General features: G+C 44.5%; 1 protein-coding gene across 1 annotated transcript in view; it reads right to left on the reverse strand.

Annotated features, from left to right (window-relative positions):
- Window positions 1-10,897, reverse strand: part of PANK2 (pantothenate kinase 2) — a 32,504-nt gene extending 21,607 nt beyond the window's left edge. The window contains 3 exon segments of the mRNA XM_023550046.2: window positions 9,869-10,282; window positions 10,285-10,420; window positions 10,820-10,897. Coding sequence (XP_023405814.2) covers window positions 9,869-10,282; window positions 10,285-10,420; window positions 10,820-10,882 — 613 coding nt within the window. The 5' untranslated portion in view covers window positions 10,883-10,897.
- Window positions 10,898-24,792: the final 13,895 nt, after the last annotated feature.

Here is a 24,792-nt window from a genome sequence, read left to right on the forward strand (position 1 = left end):
CCTACACTCAGTCTCAATTATTCAGCCACTGACTGAAATGGTGGAGACAATCACTGATGCCACTTATTTAGCTGATTGGCCAAACACATACCTGAATTTGGGTGGTACAAATAAATGCACAGACAATGCTACTTCACTGAACCAAGCGACGTGAAGAGAAATCAAATACAAGTAGACAAAACAAGGGGAAAAGCGGTAAAAAGGGGTAAAAAGGAGTATGGCATGTGCACAAGAAAGTAACTGATGAATGGTCAGGATCCTTACACACCTAACACATGCTTCAAAAAATATTAAAAATAAGGACAAATTCACAGATCAGGGTGAGAATGGCACAGGTCTCAAAAATGTGCAGATCAATTACATACACACAGACACAAAGGTATACAGATATCTGAATACAGCAACTAATAAGCTGTACCTTTTAACACACAAATAGAACTCTGTATCAAAAAACAAATCCTTTCCTTTCGAATACCCCTAAACCATTGAGGCAAATTAAGTGCACTACCTTGAAGAACCTCAAATACCAAAGAACAAAACAAACTACATTCACTTACCTAAATACATCAAAATAAGAATCAATTAAAACCAACAGAACTAATTACAACTTCTAAGGTATCTGAATACAAAATACATACAAATACCAAGAGTTTTTCCAACATAATCAGCAAAACCCAACTAGAAAATGACACAAAAAAATGTCATTTACAATAACAAAACAGAAATACATCTAATTCTAAATGTGTATGATCTCTATGAAGAGATTGTAATAGTATACTGAAGAGTGGGTAAATGTATCTTGTTCCAGGTAGGAAAATTATTATTAAAATGTCAATTCTCCCCAAATTAATCTAACAAAGTCAATGCAATTCTAGGCAGAACACTGTGGTTGACTCCTCCGCAGCCATTCTACCTCAGTCTCGAAGAGAGTCCCAGTTTTTTTTTACACCAACGGAAGTTCCATTCCCTCTTGACAATGACTGGGAATGGACAGGCCAAACCCAACCCTGGCACTGAGACCCGAGAATTCTGCTCTCGGCATGTAGAGGAAAGGAGAAAAAAAACATCTCCACTCAAGAAAGCCAACAGTGCTGGACACGAACAAGGAAACCAGTAAGACTCAATTTCTATTTTCCTACTAGCAGCCATTCTTTAACCATCAATTTTAGGATGATGACAACCTTCGGGACAGCAAAGAGGGAGAGACAAAGAATTCCACGGAAAGTTTACATGGAAGTTGCAGTAAAAGATTTTTTTTAAAAAGATGAAATACTAAATAAGCAGAGAGCCAGAGAGTGCATAAGACCCAAAAAAGTTTTTAATAGAATGAGTAGGATAATCTATAAAATATTCTATAAAAACATAGTAATTAAAACCATGTATCATTCCGAGAGTCCCTGGGTAATAAAAACAGTTAATGCGCTAGGCTAATAACCAAAAGTTTGGAGGTTTAGGTCCACCCAGAGACACCTCAGAAGAAAGGTCTGGCAATCTACTTCCAAAAAATGAGCCACTGAAAATCCTACAGAGCACAGTCCTGCTCTGACACACATGCAGCTGCCGTGAGTGTGAACAAGCTGGTTACTGGTCTGCCTCTGGGAAAGAGGACATTAAAAGGGGCTTTTCCTTTATCTGCATTATTTGAAATCTTTGCAAAGTGTGTATTATTGCACTACTTATAATTTTTAAAAGTCTGAAGAACTGCCTTTAGTATTTTCAACCTGAGACTTACTTGCAAATATTTCCTCATTTTTCTATTGCATCCTCTAAATAAAAAATAAGTCCAGAACTTAGGGCTGATGTCTAATTTTAGTACCTGTTGGAGCCCTATGGCACAGTGGTTAAGAATTCGGCTGCTAACCAAAAAGTAAGCAGTTCAAATCCACCAGCCACTCCTTGGAAACCTGGTGGGGGTCGTTCTACTCTGTCCTATATGGTTGCTAGCAGTCAGACCCAACTCAATGGCAATGGGTTTCATTTTTTGTTTTGGGGAAGAGGGTTATTTTTAAGTTTTTCAATATATACAACATCCAAGAATGGTTTTCACTTTATAAATAAAACATACTACATCAACAGGACCAGAATCTAAAAGCCTGGACACATCTAAGACCAGTGGAAAAAAAAAATTTTTTTATAATTTTTATTGTGCTTTAATTCAAAGTTTACAAATCAAGTCAGTCTCTCACACAAAAACTCATATACACTTTGCTACACACTCCCAATTACTCTCCCCCTAATGAGACTGCCCGCTCTCTCCCTCCACTCTCTCTTTTCGTGTCCATTTCGCCAGCTTCTAACCCCCTCCACCCTCTCATCTCCCCCCCCAGGCAGGAGATGCCAACATAGTCTCAAGTGTCCACCTGATCCAAGAAACTCACTCCTCACCAGCATCCCTCTCCAACCCATTGTCCAGTCCAATCCATGTCTGAAGAGTTGGCTTTGGGAATGGTTCCTGTCCTGGGCCAACAGAAGGTCTGGGGGCCATGACCACTGGGGTCCTTCTAGTCTCAGTCAGACCATTAAGTCTGGTCTTGTGAGAATTTGGGGTCTGCATCCCACTGCTCTCCTGCTCCCTCAGGGGTTCTCTGTTGTGTTCCCTGTCAGGGCAGTCATCGGTTGTAGCCCGGCACCATCTAGTTCTTCTGGTCTCAGGATGATGTAATCTTTGGTTCATGTGGCCCCTTCTGTCTCTTGGGCTGGTAATCACCTTGTGTCCTTGATGTTCTTCATTCTCCTTTGATTCAGGTGGGTTGAGACCAATTGATGCATCTTAGATGGCTGCTTGCTAGCGTTTAAGACGCCAGACACCACTCTTCAAAGTGGGATGCAGAATGTTCAATGAAAGATTTTTTAATGCATAATGGAAATTAAGCCTTCCTCAGTTTTCTTGGCTAAAAAAAAAAAAAAAAACTGAAACATTAACAAATGGCTATTCTGCTTTAAATCATCATCTATTACAGTCAAGAACTATATTAGGCATTTACTACAAGCTAATTTAATGCTTTCAATAAACATGCAAGATAAGTACTATAATCATCCCACTTTACAGACTAAGAAATTGAAGTGCAAAGGGCTTAAAAAACCTGCCCAACAACCAACTGTCTGGAGAGGAGATGAGAGGGCAGAAGGGGTCAGAAGCTGGCCGAAAATGGACACGAAGAAGTGTGCTGTCTCATTAGGGTGAGAGCAACTAGGAGTATATAGCAAGGTGTATATAAATTTTTGTACGAGAGACTGACTTAATTTGTAAACTCACTTAAAGCACAATAAAAATTAAAAAAAAAAAAACCTGCCCAAGATTACGGTGAAAATGATAAGAGGCTGGACTCAAACCCAAATATGTCGGATTCCAAAGCAGTTTTAACAATTACCTGCACAAACATTAAGAGCACAGAATACATGCTCTTGGCTAATTAAAAATAAAATTAAAAAGCAATTTAATAAAATTCACACACTCCAAATAAGTAAGGAGGATCAACAATACATACAGAAAAATAGAGCCTTAAGCAGAGAGTTGCTCATATCATTGTCACTGTCTTTTAATCATTTCTGGATTTTTCTCCATACTACTTATCACACGGTTTAAGTACGAAAAAATTAAGAGGTATGGGAGGTCCACTACGTATGTTCTCGGATGACTGACGGAATCATTTGGGGTCACACAATTCTGTTATTTCTATACACTCAGTCTGTCCTAAGAGGCATAGATTACTATCATTTCCTGTGAGGCTGCTATAAAATACCGTAATGTTATAAACACTGGATAATCAGTCCATTTTTTACTTTAAACACTATGGAAAATGGAATTCTTACTATACCATCACACAACTTTTCTCATTGCTAGGAAAATGCCTATTTAATTTATCACTTCTAACTAGTGAGTCCTTCCATTCATTTTCACAGGCATTTCAGTCTGTAAACACATCTCATACTAAGACTAGGACCTCCAAAGTAATCAGTCTAGACAATTTATACTTTACTTAGGACACATTTCTAGAAAGAATTTAAACTCTCCCTCACAGCAATTATGTGAAATCATCTACAGCACAATGCCCATAATAGGTCTCAGCTGAAATCCTTTCCAACGGAAAATGCATGGTTTATAAACGTGTTCCTAATTTTCCAACATTTTGAATTGCATCTTTACCAGGCCACATGTGGTTAAGATACTGAAAACCCAAATCCCTAAGCTGGCTAGGCACCAACATCTTGACCTCACATTATGAGAATTAGTCTTATTCCCAAAATAAGTTTTAACTCGGGGACTAGATACATAATACTATATATTATAAAATCAGACTCAATACAAAATTCTACATTAGGGATATAAAAGCAAGAAGCCTACCAGACTACTAAAAAAACCTGCAAGATGGCTTTCACTTTTAGAAAGCAATCTGTAAGCCATTTAGAAAATGAAGTTTTCATATCCTAGTTGTTACCCACACAAACATCTGTCTCACTGACAAAATGAAGAACAGTGCCCAAGATTAAGGACGCCCAAGTTAGGAACCTGAGAAGTGCTCACCAGGTTACAAACTTAAGACTATGGAACACTTTTTTTTTTGGTGAGGAAAAACCAAACTAGGTGCCACTGAGACAACTCTAATGGCAACTTCATGTATGTCAGAGTAGAACCGCGCTCCTAGTGTTTTCTTTTGTTGTAGCCGCTGAGAATATATACAGCAAAACATACACCCATACAGCTGTTCCTACAGGTACAATTCACTGACACTGATTAAGATTCTTCCAGTGGTGCAAGCATTCCCGCCCTCCTTTTCTGAGTTGTTCCTCCCCCATTAACATAAATTCACGGCTCCCTAAGCTTCCTATCTAATCTTTCGAGTTGCTGTTGTCACTCTGATCTCATATAGATAGTTCTTAAAAGAGCATAATGTTCAAGGCAGACATTCTTTATTCCTGAAGTTAAACTACTGTTTGTTTTAGGAAGACTCCTGGGAATATTTGTGGTATACATTTTAAAGATTATCTCAAGGCAATAGTTTCAGGGGTTCATCCAGCCCACATGGCTTCAGAAAGTCTAAAGTCCAGGAGAATTTCCAATTCTGTTCTGCACCATCCCCCTTTTGATCAAGATTCTTCTACAGAATTTCTGATCAAAAGCCTTCCTTACAGAAATGGAAAAATCAATCCTCAATTTTAAATCAAATGGCAAAAGGCCCCCAATAGCTAATGCAATGCTGAAAGAGAACAAAGTAGGAGGACTCACACTTCCTGATTTTAAAACATTCTATACAACCACAGTAATCAAAACAACCTGGTACTGATATAGCAACGAACACACAGACCAATGGAATAGAATTGAGAGTCCAGAAATTAACCCACACATCTGTGGTCAACTATCTGTTACTGCGAAAAAATTAGCACAGCACAAATAAACGCAGAACGTACAAGTTATTTGTGTAAAAATACAGCATATATTTTGTTTTTATACATATATATAATTTTATCTTGTTACTTTTGAAAATACACACAGCAAAACACACCAATTCCACAGTTTCTGCATGTACCATTTAAAGACACTGATTACATCCTCTGAGTTGTATAGCCATTCTCATCCTTCTTTTCTGACCTGTTCCTGCTCCATTAACATAAATTCACTGCCCTAAAGTTTCCTATCTAATATTCTGAGTTGCTGTTGTCAATTTGATCCCATACAGAATAGTTCTTAAAACAGCATAATGCTCAAGGCAGACATTCTTTATTCCTTATTCTTTATTCCTGTTGTTTGGTTTTAAGGAAACTTCATTTTTGGTTTAAGGTTTAAAGATTATTCCATGGCACTGGTTTCAGGGATTCATCCAAACTTCACGGCCCCAGGAAGTCTGGAGTCCGTGAGAACTTGAACTTCCTATACTTTCCCCCTTCTGATCAGGATTCTTCTATGGAATCTTTGATTGAAGTGTTCAGTAGTGGTAACTGGGCACTCTTCAGTTCTCTCTTACGGCAAAGGAGGCAGTTGGTGACACAGTGATTAAGAACTGCAGCTGCTAACCAAAAGGTCAGCAGTTTCAATCCACCGGCCACTCCTTGGAAACCCTGAGGTAGTTCTACTCTGTCCTAAAGGGTTGCTCTGACTGGCAATGGGTTTGGTGTTTTGGTTTTTTATGGTAGTTCTTTTTTTTTTTGAGAAACCACCACACTGTTTTCCACAATGGCTGTACCATTTTTGCATTCCCACAAGCCATGGCTAAGGATTCCAACCTCCCCACATCCTCACCAATATTTGTTATTTTCTGTTTTGTTTTGATCTTAGCCATCCTAGTGGGAGTGAAATGGTTATCTCATTGTGGTTTTGATTTGCATCTCTGATGGCTAATGACACTGAGCATCTTTTCATGTATTTGGTGGACACTTGAAACCCTGGTGGCGTAGTGGTTAAATGCTATGGCTGCTAATCAAAACATCAACACTTCGAATTCACCAGGCGCTCCTTGGATACCCTATGGTGGCAGTTCTACTCTGTCCTATAGGGTCGCTATGAGTTGGAGTTAACTCAACAGCAATTGTTTTTTTTTTTTTCCTAACATGTAGAGGTGGATTGACATGGTGGCAGAACTTGTGAGAGTGCTCATGGGGGGAGGGTAAGGCCACCAAACAAATGCAGAAGGCTTGTGGTATCTGTGTAAAAATACAAAAAAAAAAAGTTCAGTTAACACCACCACTCTTTTAAATGACCAATTAGAATAACCATTCATTTCACTGCCTGATAAGGTCCACTCCCAATAGGTGCGTTATCTTGTTCACTCCATCTCCTTTTAACAAGTATTCAAGCAAAATATTTTTAGTAACATACATCTCTTTTTACTTGCAGTCTCCCTAGATAAATAGAGGGCAGGACACCAACACTGAACCATCATGTTATCCAAATGCATGATTCATACATACAGCCCACTGAAACCCCTAAAATAACATACTGTACCATTTTACCCTGCTGCATAATTGGATTATTTTTAGCCCCTGATTAATGCTTTACACTTGTTATACATCTAAATGAGAGTCCTCATTTACTGTGGCTTCATTTAGATTTAAAGCTGACAAAACAATGGTTTTTAAAAAAACATCCTCTTTCATTCTGTCTCTCAAGAATAGGCCACGAAAAAACATATCTAACTCCCCTCCCCCATCCCAGCTCCTAATGGGCAAACCCAAAACACCAAACCAGCTGAGTAGATTCCAACTTATGGTGAACCCATGTGTTTCACAGCAGAACTGCACTCCCTAGGGTGTTCATGGCTGTGACCTTTCGGAAGCAGACTGCCAGGCCTTTCTTCCAAGGCGCCTCTGGGTGGGTTCAAACGACCAACTTTTCAGTTAGTAGTCAAGCGCTTAACTGTTTGCACCACCAACGACTCTGGTGGGGTGCCCATCCCAACTCGATTTAAAATGACAAAAAAAAAAAAAAAAAGAATGAAAAGTCTGCACCTGATAAAAGGCAGTCTCACAGGGCCCCTGCACCAGTTCCATTCTGCCAACATTGATGTTCCCCAAAAAGCCAAAGCAAAGCAATGTATTTTCTAGGTCAGTACTGCCAAGCTACAAACGCTTTCTTTTTTAGGCTAACGGAGGTTAAGGACATTCCACGATTGGCATAAGGGTCCAATCAGCAAGTCCCAAAGATCTCCCTGGCATTCTACAACACGCTTAGTAGGTATCATCAAAGATCCACCTCATCCCCCACAATGCCATGGAATAGTGTGATCCCAGGGTCCCCGCACCTCCTGCAGGTACATAAGTGCACATCTGGGATCCTTGATAAAAATGCATCATCTCTTGTTACATGACTGTACATATTTGTCAAAACTGTGCATTTTACTGTATGCAACTATGTCTCAATAAAATTTTAAAAATAAAAAGATTTTTTAAGTTTCAAGCCCTGCTGCATGCACATGTGTAGGGGGTGAGTGGGTGAAAAGCTTCGGGGTAACTTCATCTGAGAAGCACTGCTCTGGACTCCGTCACTTGAGCCTTCCTCCACTCCACCCCAAAATGCACAAAGTCAAGAACACTGGGTCTGAAGTCAGACAACTAGCATCAAAACCCAGTTCCATCACTTACTCCCAGTATGCCCTCAAAGACATAGCCTGTTTTCCTCATCTGGACATCGGGGATTAAAAAATACCTACCTCGAAGGATAATGATGAGACTTAAATTAGATGTTCATAAAATATCTGGCACAGAATCTAATACAAAGAAGCAAGCACTCAGAAAGTGGAGCTACGTTACCATCATTAGCATCTTCCTTGGCATCATTTTCAATCAATTTTTACTTGCTATTTCTCTCAGCCTTGTAAGACATACCCCCCCAATCTAAAACTTTTAAAGAACTTCTTAGACATACACATGCCTGATCCCTAGTGACTGTGACACAGTAAGTCTGAGGTGAGGACAGGTTTGGGAACCACAAATACCACCGCTTACCTCAGACTTGTGAGGACCAATGAGTTATTAATGTTCTTAGAACAAAATGTGACACATGGCAGCACCCAAAGTACACCTGTTAGAATCCTCGTGGTCCACAGCCACAAACGGGGCTATGTGGCCTTGATTCTGACTTGCTGAATCCCTGGAGTTTACACCCATCTCTGATAATTACTCTATAGTACAAAACCATGAATGAAATATTTTGCATCGCTTAAAATTCAGGTGCATCTCAAATAAAACAAAAACTAGGTTAACTGACTAAAAATATCATAGATTGAGAGTGGGCTGTTTTCCAAATCTCTTTCAAGAACGGAAAAGACAAAAGAATAAAAAACTCCCAAACTTTTCATAGGAAAACAGGGCTACATTTAATCATCCAAATCACATAAAAGAAACTGGGTCATTAGTCAAGGCACGTGACTATTCAGCGAAGACCTCACAGGTATCCTGCCGTTTTCACAATCTGCATTTAAACGAGTTGCTTTCGTGAAACGGCAACCGGGCAAAATAAAATTTTTTAAAAAGTGTAAATGTGTAATGTGTAAATGACTACATTGTAAACGTGTAAACGACTATATTGTAAAGCCCACATTTGAAAATCGAGAGAGTTAATTCTTTCAACAGTAACAACGGCTGCAAAACAGAGAGATCCTAAATTAAAGGGAAGGAAATACGTGGCTGGATCACAACGCAGAAGAAGAAACTTGATAATAAAATGGAGAAACCGATTCTCCGGGAAGAGCGTCTGCAACTCCCAAATGCGAGATTCAGGAAGATGTCGTTTTCCCTCAAAGACACAAGCCTTAAAACCCAGAACGCTCAGTCCTGAATCGAATACATCTGCAAAGAGATGGAAGGAAGACAGAGTAACAACCTGGGCGAGGGATGACCCAAATTCGCATGAGAAGAAAAGCAGCTACAGCTTAGAGGTGCACGGAACATGGAATCCAGTTTCCGGCCTGGAGCAACTTAGGGACAGTTAAATACTTCTAATAAGCCCAAAATCTTCAAATAAAAAGAATTTAACGTCATTGAGATTCGCTGGAAACCCACGGAAGACAGACATTGGGGATTCGGAGGATTTTCAGTGGCGGGGATGCGAGCGGGGGAAACGGGTCAAAAGAAACCTTCCAGAGGCTGGAATCCTGTGGCTCCCGGGAAGAGAAAGCCCAAGGAGCCAAGAGGGAGGAAGGGTCGTGGAGAAGGGCCTCCGCTCCGACAACCGGAAACCACGGCCCAACGGACGCGACAACTGGGCGGGGAGCGGGAGCCCAGGGCCCCAGCCCCCGCGTCCGGGGGACCCGAGGCCTCCAGCCGGTGTTCAGCCCACGCACCGACGTGCGACCACCGTGCGGGGGCAGTGTTTCCCCGCAAACGCGCGGGAAAACGGCGGCCGAGGCGGGAAGGCGCCCCGCGGGGCACTTACGCGGCCGCTTCTTTCTTAGGCTTTCCACACGCTGGCGGGAGACCGAGGTGGGGCCGCTGTAGGAGCCGGGCCGGTGCCGTCTCACGCCTTCCGCCGAGGCTCCCGCCGCGGGCTCCGACGCGCTGCTCGCCCGACGCCGCAGCGGCTCCCGCCTCCGCCCTTCGGTCCCCTCGGGCGCCGGCTCCCCAGCCGACGAGACGGAGGTGGCGGCCGCCCTGCCGTGGCGCTCCATGGGCGCGCCGAGCCGACACGCTCCCATCCGCAGCAGCCTCCGCTGCCGCCCGAGCCAGCTCCCCAGCGCCGGCCTCCTCGTCACCTCCTCCGCTGCAGCCCAGCCGGAGCAGAGGCGATCCCCCACTCGGCCGCCTCTTCCGTTGCGCCAACGTGCAGCAAGCCAATCCGAGCAGGGTGGGGCGGGCCGAGGACCTCCCGTCCAATCGACTCCGCGACTCGAGGCGGATCGACCGCGCCTCTGCCCAATGAGAGGCTCCCAAGGCGAGGAGACGGTGGCGGGGAGGGGACCCGGGCAGGGCGGAGGAGAAGGTGGTGTTGCTGAGGAGAGAGTGATGGCGGCACCGCCCAATGGACGCGTGGGTGGAGAGGCCTGCGCCCCCTCCCCCTCTCCCACCCGCCTGTGTGGGTGGATATGTCGGCGCCCCGGAGCCCCAGAACTCTCCCGGGACCCCACCGCGTGCCCCGACTCCCTCCCCCCGCTCGGTCAGTCGTCTACCGGCCCGCGCCCTCCTCCAGCCCCGCGCTGCCCCCGCAGCTTATGGCCGCCAGTCGTTCGCGAACTGAAGGGCTTGAACCAGAGCGGACCGTAGCCTTTGTCCCTCGGCCCGGGTCCGCAGCGGCGGTGTAGGCCGCCGGCCCCTCAGCGCTATTTTTGCTAACACCCTTCCCCCTCCGCGGCACCGCCACAGGCGTGTTTGGACTAAGCCCCCTCCATACCGCCTGCGCTGGGGAAATGTTCCCGGTACCAGAAGGAATGAAAGGACTGGGGCTGGTCTCCATGGCAACTAGAAGAAGAGGTGGGTTATAAATCCTTAGCCACCCTCCTAAGGTGAAGGAGGGGGTCTGGGAGCCCGGAAGCAGCGTTGGCTTTTTGAAGGAGAGCCTGCACTTCCTTTCTGCACGGTGAACTGGGCCACGTTGGGTTTGGTGACAGCCTTGGAGCTTGCAATTTTGAACCATCTTTCTTACTCCCTTTTGGGAAGAGGAAATGGACACCTCCAGCCCTACAAAAAGTCTGTCACCGAAAAGCTTTTGTTCCAAAAATCCCTCTCAACCAGAAGCTAACCAAACCTAGGATGATCCTCCCTGCTGTGTATCTCCAAGGCGCTCGCTCACTCCGTCAAGTTTAACGAGACTATGGGTTTTTTTTTTTATGGGTTTATCTTGCTTGCTAATTATTTATTATTTATTTTATTTCTAATTATTATTAAGAGAGATTGTGATGTCCTGGGAGGAGGCCTTGTTTTCTTTACCTCTCCCATAGTGACTGGTCGTAGCTCACTCCAAACTAACCCCCCCCCCCCTTACTGTCAGAATAATCCTGGAAACCCTACTTCCTAACTCTGGAAACCTCACCTGCAAGAAGCTGCCTCAGACAGCCAAGAACACATATAGCTACTCTTCAAAATCACGAGTGCTGTGCACTACCTATCTTTCTATTGCCTCCACCTCTCGCCCGGCACCCCCAAAAATGTGATCATCCTTGACCTAAGGGAGCTTCCATCCATGTCTGGGAGCTCTGATGGATTAGCCTAAAGAATCAGAGAATCATCTTTATCATCCCCTTGGCTGCCAAGATGAACCCCAACATCAAAACACCTGAATTATGTGTAGTTTTACAGAGTGCCTTTACATCTCACTTAATCCTCACAACATGGTTCCTGAGAAATTCAGCTACTCTCTGCCTTATGTTAATGAAAAGGCACAGGTTCAATGAAATTTCATGAATTACAGTAGTGTGTTTATGAACTTGTTAACAGTCTGGCTGTCACTGAAGTTTATCTAAAATAACTGGTGACACACATACTAATGGCAACTAAGCAAGATGTTAATAATTCTAAGTAAAAAATGCAAATAAATCGAGCAAAAGAAACAAAAGAATACATACTTATGATTCCACTTATATGAAGTTCAGAATTAATAGTGTTAGAAGTCAGGGGAAGTGGGAAACAGAAAAAGAAGTGATGTGAGAGGGTACCAGATAGGCTTCCAGAAGGTTTATAATGTTCTCTTTCTTTGGTCTAGGTAGTGGTTTCATGGCTGTGTTCACTTCATGATATTTCATCAAGGCTTTCACTTATGATGCATGCACTTTTCTGTATGTGTGTTATACTTTAAAACATTTATTAAAAAATTAAAGAGAAATTGAGGATTTGCCTTGGAGCAAAATAAGGTAAGACCATGGTTAAGCTGGAAACCCTGGTGGTGTAGTGGTTAGGTGCTACGGCTGCTAACCAAAGGGTTGGGAGTTCAAATCCGCCAGGCGCTCCTTGAAAACTTTATGGGACAGTTCTACTCTGTCCTTTAGGGTCGCTATGAGTCAGAATTGACTTGACGGCACTGGATTTGGTTTTTTGTTTTTTTATGGTTAAGCTTAGATTTTTTGTTTTCAAAAGCTGATATGAAAGTAACAAAAGGTTTCCTTTCACCGTGGTTGTTATAATATCTTATAGGGAGAGCATTATTAAGTTCTTTATCACTTCTCTCAGCATTAGTCACCACTGGGGAGAAACCAACCTTCTGGTGTATACACCAGAATAAGAAGTACAGGAGACATGATAAGCATAGTGTTTCGGAGAAACTAACCAGATTCTAAAGGAATGACCTGCAAGTCTAGAGCCATTTCAGTGACAAAACATCATACAAAACCCATCTACCATATTAGCTACCTATTGCAGAGTAAACAAAAATCCAAAAACTTAGAGGCTTAATACTATAATATACATTTATGTATTATCTCAGTTTCTGTGGGTCAGGAATTTGGGAATGACTTAGTTGTGTGATTCTGGTCTCAGACATTTTAAGCCATAAAGGCCTAAAGGATCCATTTCCAAGATGGCTGATTCACGTGGCTGTAACGTTGGTGCTGGCTATTAGCAGGAGGCCTCAGTTCCTCACAGCATGAACCTCTCCATAGGGTTGTACAGTACAGTGAATTATTTAATATGGCCCTTCTAGTCATAGTCTTTGTAATTCTCACCAATGACTGGGTAGGACTATGCAAATGAGGTGCTATGGCCCACCAAGGGGATTGGATAGCTTGCTAATAGTGTAAATAAGGTGTATGGCACTCTTTTGGTGGGGGGGTGAGACCATGCAAATAAGGTGTATGGAACCCTAATGAGGGAGTTGGTCAGCTTCCTCATCCTGCTAGGCTTAAAAGAGAGCCACTCCCAGAACAGGAAGGGGCCTAACTACCACGTAGAAGAGTCGGGAGCAGAGTGTGTCCTTTGGACCTGGGATCCCTGTGGTGAGAACCACCTAGACGCAAGAGACAGAGAGGGGGACAAGAAGCAGCAGCAGAGAAATGGCAGCAGAACCGGGAGACAGCACGGTGGGCTATCTGGTCCACAGAGCAAGGTGGTTACAGTGGATGTGGTTTCACCACAGGGCGAAAGAGTTGGGTGCCTTCGGGCAGGAGGCTTCCTGGCAGAGGAGGGTGCCACCAGGCACTTACCAGCAGAGCTGAAAGAGCTTCATAACACCGGACCGAGCAGGGCAGAGGCCAGGCTGGCCCAAGGAGCCGAGGGACAGAGAGAGGCCTGCCTGCAGCACAGCTGAGAAGAGGTTTTCTAATGAAGAACTGTATCCTGAGTTGTTCTTGAGCCTGAATTGTAACCTGTTACTTCCCTAATAAACCCTGTAACTGGGAGTATAGTCTGTGAGTTCTTTGTGGCCATTGCAACAAATTCTTGAACCCAGCAGAGAAGTAAAGAGTGCCATGGGAGGGATGGCTGGTATCAGAACTGGTAAAAAGTTTGGAGAGGAGGTATGTCTGACCTCCATCTCACAGCAATCAGCCTTAAGCTGTTGATCTTGATTCTCCCTCTCCCTTTGAAGTTAGAGGAGGTCAGACACCTTCCTGATGCCAGTTTTACAGGTTGTTTGAGGATTCTGAAAACATGGCAGCTGGCCTTCCCTAGAGTTAGTGATCCAAGAGAGAACAGGGTAGAAGTCTCAATGTCTTTTATGATCTAACCTAGGAGGCCACTCTCCATCATTTCTGCAACATCATATTATTACACAGGTCAGCCTTATTCAACGTAGGAGGGTACTACACAAGAATGTGAATACCAGGAGGAAGAGCCATCTTAAGGACCATCTTGGAGACTGGCTACCACAGTCTGCACTCTGGCCCCATGAGTTCACATGCTCATCCCTTCCTACTCTCTAAGAGCCAGGTGACAGGGTTTATTTCACTCCCAGATAAACCCTCTCTGAGTTTCTATTGAGTTTCCTTAACTGCTAAAGTAGAGCAACATTGGGGAATAGAAATTAAGGTATAATCACAGAAGTACCAGGCTACAGAGGGTCACAGACCAAGTTCTTTATCTGTTCATTGAGCTTCATTGGTGCCAGAGAACATGAGGAGTGTAGATCAGGCCCCTTTCAAGCTCAAAACCTTTTTTACCAAGGTGCAACTTATAAAAAACCTTGCCTACTGTGTCGGGGGACAGCCCCAGCAAGGAAAGACCCTCACTGTGCGTCCTGGCAGATAATGCGAAGATCTGACATGTCGCCCTTTCCAGATTCATGAGTTTATCCAGGGAAACTTACTGACACCACGGGCAAGCAGCTGCTCTCCAGTGGCGGCCGGCTGGAGTATTTTCCGCAGCCACCTAGCAAGGGACACAAGCCTATATTCCATTCCAGCTGGGACCAAGGCTGATCATTTTCTCCCAGGTCATTGGGCAGTCAGTGTTGCCAGAGACTTTACGTCCAGACCCAGATGTTTTCCTTCTTGTTGCTAAGGCATTCCTTGGCCTTGGCTGCTGGCCCAGTCATGCCCCTCCCAGCCTTGTCCTTTAGCCTGAGTCCATCCGGAATTCATCCCCAGCATGCTTCGGGAAAGAGCAAAGCTGATTCCATTAGGGAGGGGATGCATATAGCTGAATAGCACTACCCTGCAGTCCACCCCCGTATACCCTCCTAATGTCCTCACAATCTTACCCATCCCCTCCTCCACAGTAGCCCTCGGATTTGGTACGCAGAGGAGCATTGCAAAACCAGACCACATACTCAGTATAACTAGCAACACAGGAAAATTAGCAGTGATGTGTTGCTGCAAGTCTTACAGAGCCAAAGACACATTCAGTTTTTATGACGGCACAGGTGCCACCCTAGGTGGCAGGCAGGATGTCAAGAGCCATCCTATTCTGAAGGACGACCTTCCGTATTTGTTGAGTCTCCACATTCAGAAAGGTGATAGCCCACATGGTGTTGTTAAGTGCAGCTGTGGTGTGTCTGTTTAGCACCTCTACCTGCCACTCCACATCTATGCTGGTGGCCTGGGGCGAGAACAGGGACAAGGGGCAAAACCACCGTGATGTGCACTGATATCTATGCTGGGCTGTTAACAGTTTACCAATTGTTGGGAACACTGGGGAGGGTGGTGTAAATATTAGCAGCTTTTTTTTATGTACTGCCATCCCCAGGTGCAGCACCCCACCCAGTTGTAGGGCAGTTACAGCTACCCATGCAAGCCACATGTCCAAAGCCACCCCTTGGGTGATGGGTATACCCCTGCTCATAGGCTTTGCTTTTGCTTCCCTAACCAAATATTGGCAACAACTAGCAGGGTTCTAGTACACTGTTGTCAGGGGACAACACTCTGAGGGGACAAGAGGTATTAGTTCCATTCCAACACTCCCAGCGTAGGGGAACTTGGCCCTTTATAAGGACATACTTCTACTTGCAGTAGGGCGTTATACATTGTGCATGACTTTCTCCAACATGCTGTACCTCTCTTCTGCTCCTCACCACAACTGGGACCAAAATCCCAGTGGCACTCTCTTGTTGCCTTGGCATTTTCACAGGCCCTACTCATACACCTTAGGGTAACAGCGAATGTCCAATTTGCACAGCTGACCCTGCATTAACACTCCCAAAGTCTGTGTTTGCTTTACAGTTTCTGGGTGAAGGTATGCATGGACCTTACCCATCACCGCTTCAGGCATCACTTGCGTCTTACCCAACCGTATAACACCCAAGTACTGACTAACAAACCAGGGCTGTGCATTTTTCCCTCTTTCACTGCCCATCCCTGTGACTGGAGGTGCATGACTACCTCACCAGCTGCAGTCTGCAAAGAAGCAAATGAGTCAGAGGTAAGCATGACATCATCAACATAGTGAAATACAGCCACCTCAGCAGCGGGAATCCACTTCTTGAGGTCAGCGGCAACCATGCCGTGGCATATGGTAAGGCTATGCAGGTACTCTTGTGGGAGCATGGTGAAAGTCTACCTCCTCACCTCCCAACTGAAGGCAAACTGATTCTGGCTGTCTGAGTATAGACGGGTGCTAAAGAAAGCATTAGCCAAGTCAAGCACAAAGTGGTAAGTGCCCAATGCCTCCCCTGTTTGCCCCACCATCTGTGCGATATTGGGTACAGCTGCAAACAAGGGGGAGTCACCTTATTCAATTCCTAGTAGTCTACTGTCATTCTCTAGGAGCCGTCTGGCTTGTGCATTGGCCAGACAGGACTATTGAAGGGGCTCTTGGCTGGTCTCAGAATCTCCACTGGGTGTAGCTCCTGCATGGCCTCAGTGATTTCTTGGTGCCCGCAAAGGAGGTGTTACTGCTTAAGGGCCATGACCCAAGTAGGGAGTGCAACTGCACAGGGGACCATTCAGCATTACCTTGTACTACAGTTTTTATGGCTCTCACTTGCAGGTGGGACTCACCAGAGGTCTGCAGCTCCAACCCCAACAAGATATCTCTGCCCAGAATGTATTCCGGTATCGGGGCTATGTATACTTGGTGGGCAGTTTTTATGGCTCTCACTTGCAGGTGGGACTCACCAGAGGTCTGCAGCTCCAGCCCCAACAAGATATCTCTGCCCAGAATGTATTCCGGTATCGGGGCTATGTATACTTGGTGGGCCTTTGGGGGTAGCCTTCCAATCTGCAGCATTAGTTTGATTTGGCGCACCCTGACAGCCCCACCCCGTACCCATCAATAGCTGTTGGTGGCCCTTTAAACCTATTTGGGTTACCATTCATCATGTTGCATTCTGCTCCGGTGTCCACCAAAGCCAAAACATGTTGCTTGTTAGTGGGGGTCCAGTGTATGATCATTTCAATGTGTAGCCTTCCGTCCCCTGTCACCCAGCAGAGGGCTTCCTGCACCTGTGGTGCACCTTGGCCACACCCCTAGTCGAGGGGTGAGGGAGACTCCCACCCCTCGGCTGTGCGGTGGGGGGCAGGTGGGGCAGTGGTGGTGGGAGCCTTAGGCTTGGCCTCCTCTAGTGTGCTCTGGTCAGTGCCTTTGTGGAACCCAGATCTTTTGTCAGGAACAATTCTACACCAAAGAAACACATGTTATAGAATAGACAGTTTGACAAACATACAGCACAAACAAGAAATGCCCTTGCAGGGAACTGCTGCATTGAGACCCCAGACTGCTTATCTGAGATGCATGGTTCAGGCTGGGGTTGTCTTGTCCCATCCCATCAGCCATTTAAACTTGTCCACTGACTTTTTTTTTTTTTTTAATTGACATGCTCAATTGCCCCTATGTCTTTGGATGATAAAGAGCGTGAAGAGTTCATTAAAGATCCAGTGGAAGCCTCTGTATAGAATAAAAAACCCAGATACGATTTACCTGACAAGAACACCCTGGCTTGTTGGCTTGGGAATCTGTCCCTGCACAGGTTTTAGCCTTGGCCAGGGTCTTGTAGGTGGGTCAGCTTTCCTGTGCTATCCAGCGTTTTATGATGACAGTGGCAGTCCACGCGTGTAGGCCCAGTCTCGCATGGTGTGTGAATCTCCCTGAACGGCCCTCTCTTAAACCCAGGAGGTGGTCGACTGCACATCTCTTTGCTCTGGAGCAGACAATGCTTCAGCCTCTGCGGTCAGCTGCTAAGACCGGTCTGCTTGTTCGCTGTTTTCCACTCTCAGCATAGGGGCTTTTCTGATGACTATCCACACAAGTAAAAAAAGCTTCTCAGGAGCAGAACTGATTTCGTAATTTTTTTGTCCAGATGTCTCATTTCTATAGGGGCTTGCTTTATATGTCAGTCCGAGGGTTGTCAGTGGCCAGACTGAATGGCCAGGCTGTTAGCTATAGCCCACGTCATGGTTTCCTTGTGCCCCTCTAAAAACAGCCCTAACTACAGCAATTCCCATCAGGACTTGGAGGCAAAAGTCTACAAAGGTGTGCATTAATACATCAACATCATCAGTACATACAGTAAGGATTTGTAGGGGCCCCAAGGGACTTATCCGTAGTCAGGCTGGGGCAAGTGTCTCAATGATAGTGGCCTCAGACCCAAAGTATACCTCACTGGACTTTAATTGTAACACAGGGCCATTGCTCCTCGCCGGTGACAGAGAAATTGGGCTTAATCCTCAGTCTTAATTATTTCTGAAAGAAGATCTGGGAAAAGCTGGCAGAGCCCTCACTCATTTGTGGGGCCACACCTCCACCACACCAAGTGCAAGCACGGTCCACCCCAGTCGCCTGGTAACCTGGAGGTGGGCCCCCCTTTTTTTAGTTTTCCCCTTACCATGGCAGCTGCAGCTAGGTTGCTGTTCAGTTACCTTGGCAGGGCAGCTATCAGAGAATTCTGAAGTCTCTTCAAGGTCGCTCAACACAAGCTATCTTGAAGGGCTTTTTACTCCTTTTTTTTTTTTTTTTCTTTTTTTCCCTGTTGTTTTAACTGTTGCTTTGCACTAGGTGTTACAAGGTGTTCTCAGCACCAGGAACCTGTTTCTCCAACTAGCTCCAGTCCCATGCTCTACGGACTGAGCTAGCCAGGCTTTGCTGGCCACCCCGGGATTTCCCCCACAGAAATGCATAAGGGCCAGACCTCCCCATGTAGAAGTCTCTGGCCACCCCGGGATTTCCCCCGAAGACGTCTCTTGTTTCTGCAAAGGGGGCACTAATGTTTCAGTGGAGGAGGAAGAGGCTGCTCTCCTCCGGTTGCGGCTCTGCTTCCAGCTGCCTAATTAGGGCCCTAGTGGCTGGCTCTGCGTAGGACGCCCCCTCAATGCTGCCAGTAGAAGCCAACCCACACAAGCCACCTCAGCATGGCAGTCTGGCTTTTGCTTTGGGGCCTCCCATGAATATTGCCATGCCCACAACAGCAGCCACACAACTCCAGTAAACAAAACACAAACATCCTTCTTTTCTTTCTCAACATGCAAAGACCCTAGTAACTGCAACAATCCCTGTGGCATTTCTGGGGCGTCCCCATACTCATGCACAAGTCCCCAGGCCTCAACAGCCTGGGCTAGTGGTCCCAGGGCATGCGTCCCTGGCCACCCTTGGATTTCCCCCAGCTGAGCCCGCTTTTCCCCACCCATCTGGGAAGGCCTGGTGCGCTCCCTAGAATCCTGCCGACTATGCCACTTTTCAGGGGATAACCCCAGCAAGGAAGACCCTCACTGTGCGTCCTGGTAGATAATCCGAAGAACTGACACGTAGCCTTTTCCAGATTCATGAGTTTATCCAGGGAAACTTACTGACACCACGGGCAAGCAGCTGCTCTCCAGTGGCGGCCGGCTGGAGTATTTTCCGCAACCACCTAGCAAGGGACACAAGCCTATATGCCATTCCAGCTGGGACCAAGGCTGATCATTTTCTCCCACGTCCTTGGGCAGTCAGTGTTCTCAGGGACTTCAAGTCCAGGCCCAGACGTTTTCCTTCTTGTTGCTAAGGCATCCCTCGGCCTTGGCTGCTGGCCCAGTTGTGCCCCTCCTGGCCTTGTACCTTAGCCTGAGTCCATTCTGAATTCATCCCCAGCACACTTCAGGGAAGAGCAAAGCTGATTCCATTAGGGAGGGGATGCATATAGCTGAATAGCATTATCCTACATACTGTCTATCTCAAAGGACAAAGACTTGAAGAACGTGAAGATCTTAAGCCTCTAGGCACTCTTCCAAGGCCTGGCCTCTGACCCAGGGTCCGCTGGTGAGAGGGGTAGAAATGTGTGTATTATGTTCAAGCACACAGTATAGCTAGCATAGTGGCATTCTGGGGTTCTCGCCATAGCTCACAGGCAAAATGAAAACATTGCCTGCTTTTACAAATAGGTCTCCACTTATCTCAGGAGAGTAAAGGAGAAAGGAAGTCCAAAAGGAAATATGATGAGCTTTGGACAAGTCAGGGTGTTCTAGGTGTGGACAACCCTATTCCTTCCCAAATATTGAAAAGGTTGAAAATTTATTTATTTTTAAGTTCCAGGCCTATCTTTGACTAAGTATCCCTGGTTTGGGACTACTAATTTCTAGATAAGCACTAGTATGTTCCCTTTAATAGTTATTACTCAGAAAAGCAATCTGTGCCCAAATAAATTCAGGAAATAGGTAAAATTAAGTGCAATTTCTCAAAGCTTTTGATATGCTGAAGGGCATGGTGAGTCTCCAAGAGGAGGCAGAGCATGTGGCTATCTTCTAAATGTATTTGACCATGAAGACTTTTTTCCACACAACTTTTTCCTCAGAACATGCTTGGAGAAATTCATCTCTGGGTATAAAAATTACATGCAACTCTGTTAAAGGCAAGAAAGACATGGTTCTTTACATTTTGAGAGTTTGATGACTAGTGAATGTCAACTTAGCTAGGCCACGGTTCTCAGTTGTTTAGCAGTTAGGATGTAATTTGGCAGCCATGTAATGATATAATTACCTCCTCAGTGAGATCTGATATAATGCAATCATCTCCATGATGAGATCTGTTATGAGTAGCCTACCAGGTGAAAGGGAGGTTTTTCGCATCTAATATAGGCAGACTTTCTGGCAAAGCTCTCTGGCATTTGCTCACTATGGATCCTGCAGCTGGCTCCTGTTCATCTGACCTCCACTTCCTGGGACCTGAGCTAACAGCTTACCTTTCGATCTTGGGATTCACCAGCCTCCGTAGCATGTGAGCCAGAGGCTCGCTGTTTGAACTGCTGATCTTGGGTTCGGCTACCCCTGCAGGTACATGTATCAGGAGAAGCCTCCAGCCTGACCCACAGACTTGGGACTTTCCAGCCTCTAAAACCACGTTAGCCTTTTCCTTTCTCTCTCTCTCTCTATGTGTATAGTTATACAGTTCACTGGTTTTGCTTCTCTAGAGAACATAGCCTAAGACTGTATCATTATTTTCACTCCCAAATAAACCTATTTGTAGAAGCATCTGTTTTCTGAAAACAAGTTTATCCTCATTTCTCAAAACATCTCCACTTTCCTTAGTTCACTTAATGGTACTAGCATCTCTGTTGCCCTGAGTAACCTGATTCTTCCCTCTTATTTACTGCTTTCCTTGAGCCTAGCACTATTCAATAGAAATACAATGCAAACCACATGTGTCATTTAAAATTTTCTAGTAGCCACGTGGAAACCCTGGTGTAGTTGTTAAGTGCTACAGCTACTAACCAAACGGTCAGAAGTTTGAAACTACCAGGTGCTCCTTGGAAACCCTGTGGGGCAGTTCTACTCTGTCCTGTAGGGTCACTATGAGTCAGAATTGACTCAATGGCAATGGGTAGTAGCGACCTTAAAAAAAAAAAAGCAAAGAAAAAACAGGTGAAACTAATTTTAATACTGTGTTTTATTTAACCCAATATATTCAAAATAATAATATTTGAACATGTGGCACTGGTAACATTCCTAGTGGTCAATAGTCACTTGTGCCTAGTGGCTATGGTTTTAAACAAAGAAGCTCTGATCGGTAATCTATTTCAATCACCTCCTAAATGTTTGTCCTGCCTCTAACTTCTCTACTCTCCAGGCCCATGGCTATCACTTAATCTTACCAAAGCATTCTATTCATATCTCTTCTCTGTTTACAACGTTTTGGTGACTACTTTGCCTACAGAATAAAGTCCAAACAATTTCACCTCCAGGTAGCCCCACCATTTAGCATCTCATTACTTCCTGTTCTTCAAATAAGCCTTGCTTTTACCCAACTCTGATCCTTGACTCTTTGCCTCTACATGAAATTTCTTTCCCCCACATTTCTACTTGTCAAAATCTAATCCATCTTCCATGGTTTAACCCAATTGATGTTTGGTGCCATGGAGTTAATTCCAACTCACAGTGACCCCATATGACAGAGTAGAACTGCCCCCGTAAGATTTTCTTGGCTGTAATCTTCATGAACTCAGATTGCCAGGTCTTTGTCCCCGAGAGCCTGAACCGCCAAACTTTTGGTTATCCGAGCGCTTAATTGTTGCACCACCTGGGCTCCATAACCTAAGTGATACTTCCTCCATAAAGTCTTCATTGATTACCATGTCGGATCTGTTATATCACTCTTAATAGCATTTATCTGATACTTTCTTGTCTTAAAAATCTCTGTGTCCATGTTTTATAATTCCAACTAGATTGAGAACTATTAGAATAAGATCTCACATCTTCCTATTCCCCACAGTGCTTTTCACAGAGTAAGCAGGCACACAAACACACATGTGCACACTCACACAATGTGTTGATGAATGATTATAGTGGAAATAGCAACTTTGGGATCCTTTAAATACCAACATCTTATGGAAATAGCAACTTTGGGATCCTTTAAATACCAACATCTTTTTTTTTTTTTTTCGTACTTTAGAGGAAGTTTTACAAAACAAACTAGTTTCTCATTAAACAGTTGGTATACATATTGTTTTATGACCTTGGTTAACAATCCCACACCATGTCAACACTCTCTCAAACTTGGATTCCCTACTACCAGCTTTCCTGTTCCCTCCTGCCTTTCTAGTCCTTGTCCCTGGGCTGGCGTGCGCCTTTAGTATTGTTTTGTTTTGTAGGCCTGTCTAATCTTTGGCCGAAGGGTGAACCTCAGGAGTGGCTTTGTTACTGAGCTGAAAGGGCGTTGGGGCCATACTCTCAGGGTTTCTCCAGTCCCTGTCAGGCCAGGAAGTCTGATCTTTTTCACTTAGAATTTTGTTATATGTTTTTCTCCAGTTCTATCCAGGACCCTCTATTGTGATCCCTGTCAGAGCAGTCAGTGGTACTAGCTGGGAACTATCTAGTTGTGCTGGACTCAGTCTGGTGGCGGTCGTGGAAGATGTGGCCCATTAGCCCTTTGGACTAATCTTTCCCTTGTATCTTTCTTTTTTTTTTTTAATTTTATTATGCCAATTGACTTAGATGTCCCCTGAAACCATGGTTCCCAAACCGCTGCCCCTGCTATGCTGGCCTTCGAAGCATTCGGTTTATTTGAGAAACTTCTTTGCTTTTGGTTTAGTCCCGCTGTGCTGACCTCCCCCGTATTGCGTGTTGTCTTTCCCTTCATCTAAAGTAGTTCTTATCTACTGTCTAATTAGTGGATACTCCTCTCCCACCTTCCCTCCCTCCCCCCTCTCATAACCACAAGAGTGTTTTCTTCTCAATTTAAACTATTTATCAAGTTCTTATAATTGTGGTCTTATACAATATTTGTCCTTTTGCAACTAATTTCATTCAGCATAATGCCTTCCAGGTTCCTCCATGTTATGAAATGTTTCACAGAGTCCTCACTGTTCTTTATCGATGCATAGTATTCCATTGTGTGAATATACCATAATTTATTTACCCATTCATCCATTGATGGGCACCTTTGTTGCTTCCATCTTTTTGCTATTGTAAACAGTGCTGGAATGAATATGGGTGTGCATACATCTGTTCCTGTAAAGACTCTTATTTCTCTAGGATATATTCCGAGGAGTGGGATTGCTGGGTCATATGGTAGTTCTATTGCTAGCTTTTTAAGGAAGCGCCAAATCAATTTCCAAAGTGGTTGTGCCATTTTACATTCCCACCAGCAGTGTATAAGTGTTGCAGTCTCTCCACAGCCTCTCCAACATTTATTATTTTCTGTTTTTTGGATTAATGTCAGCCTTGTTGGAGTGAGATGAAATCTCATTGTAGTTTTGATTTTCATTTTTTAATGGCTACTGATTGCGAACATTTCCTCATGTATCTGTTAGCTGCCTGAATGTCTTCTTTACTGGTGTCTCTTCATATCTTTTGCCCATTTTTTAATTGGGTTATTTGTCTTTTTGTAGTTGAGTGTTTGCAGTATCATGTAGATTTTAGAGATCAGGCGCTGATCGGAAATGTCATAGCTAAAAACTTTTTCCCAGTCTGTAGGTAGTCTTTTTACTCTTTTGGTGAAGTCTTTGGATGACCACAGGTGTTTGATTTTTAGGAGTTCCCAGTTATCTAGTTTTTCTCCTGCATTCTTAATAATGTTTTATATACTGTTTATGCCACGTATTAGGGCTCCTAACATTGTTCCTATTTTTTCTTTCATGATCTTTATCGTTTCAGATTTTATATTTAGGTCTTTGATCCATTTTGAGTTAGTTTTTGTGCGTGGAGTGAGGTATGGGTCTTCTTTTTTTTTGCAGATAGATATCCAGTTATGCCAGCACCATTTGTTAAAAAGACTGTCTTTTCCCCATTTAACTGTTTTGGGGCCTTTGTCAAATATCAACTGCTCATATGTGGGTGGATTTATGTCTGGATTATCAATTCTGTTCCATTGCTCTATGTATCTGTTGTTGTACCAGTACCAGGCTGTTTTGACTACTGTGGCAAATACCAGCATCTTTGTAGTGGACAGTGTTTGATATTTGCCCAGCCCAAGTCCATTCCCTCCACCCCAAGAAATCCCCGTACTGAACTGTAGATTAGGTCCCAACAGCCATGTTTGTACCTCATAACCCCATCCACTTGGAATGGACATTCATTTCTCAAAATGTGATGCCACATCCTC

This window comes from Loxodonta africana, chromosome 24 (assembly GCF_030014295.1).
Source record: "Loxodonta africana isolate mLoxAfr1 chromosome 24, mLoxAfr1.hap2, whole genome shotgun sequence".
NCBI classification, from domain to species: domain Eukaryota; kingdom Metazoa; phylum Chordata; class Mammalia; order Proboscidea; family Elephantidae; genus Loxodonta; species Loxodonta africana.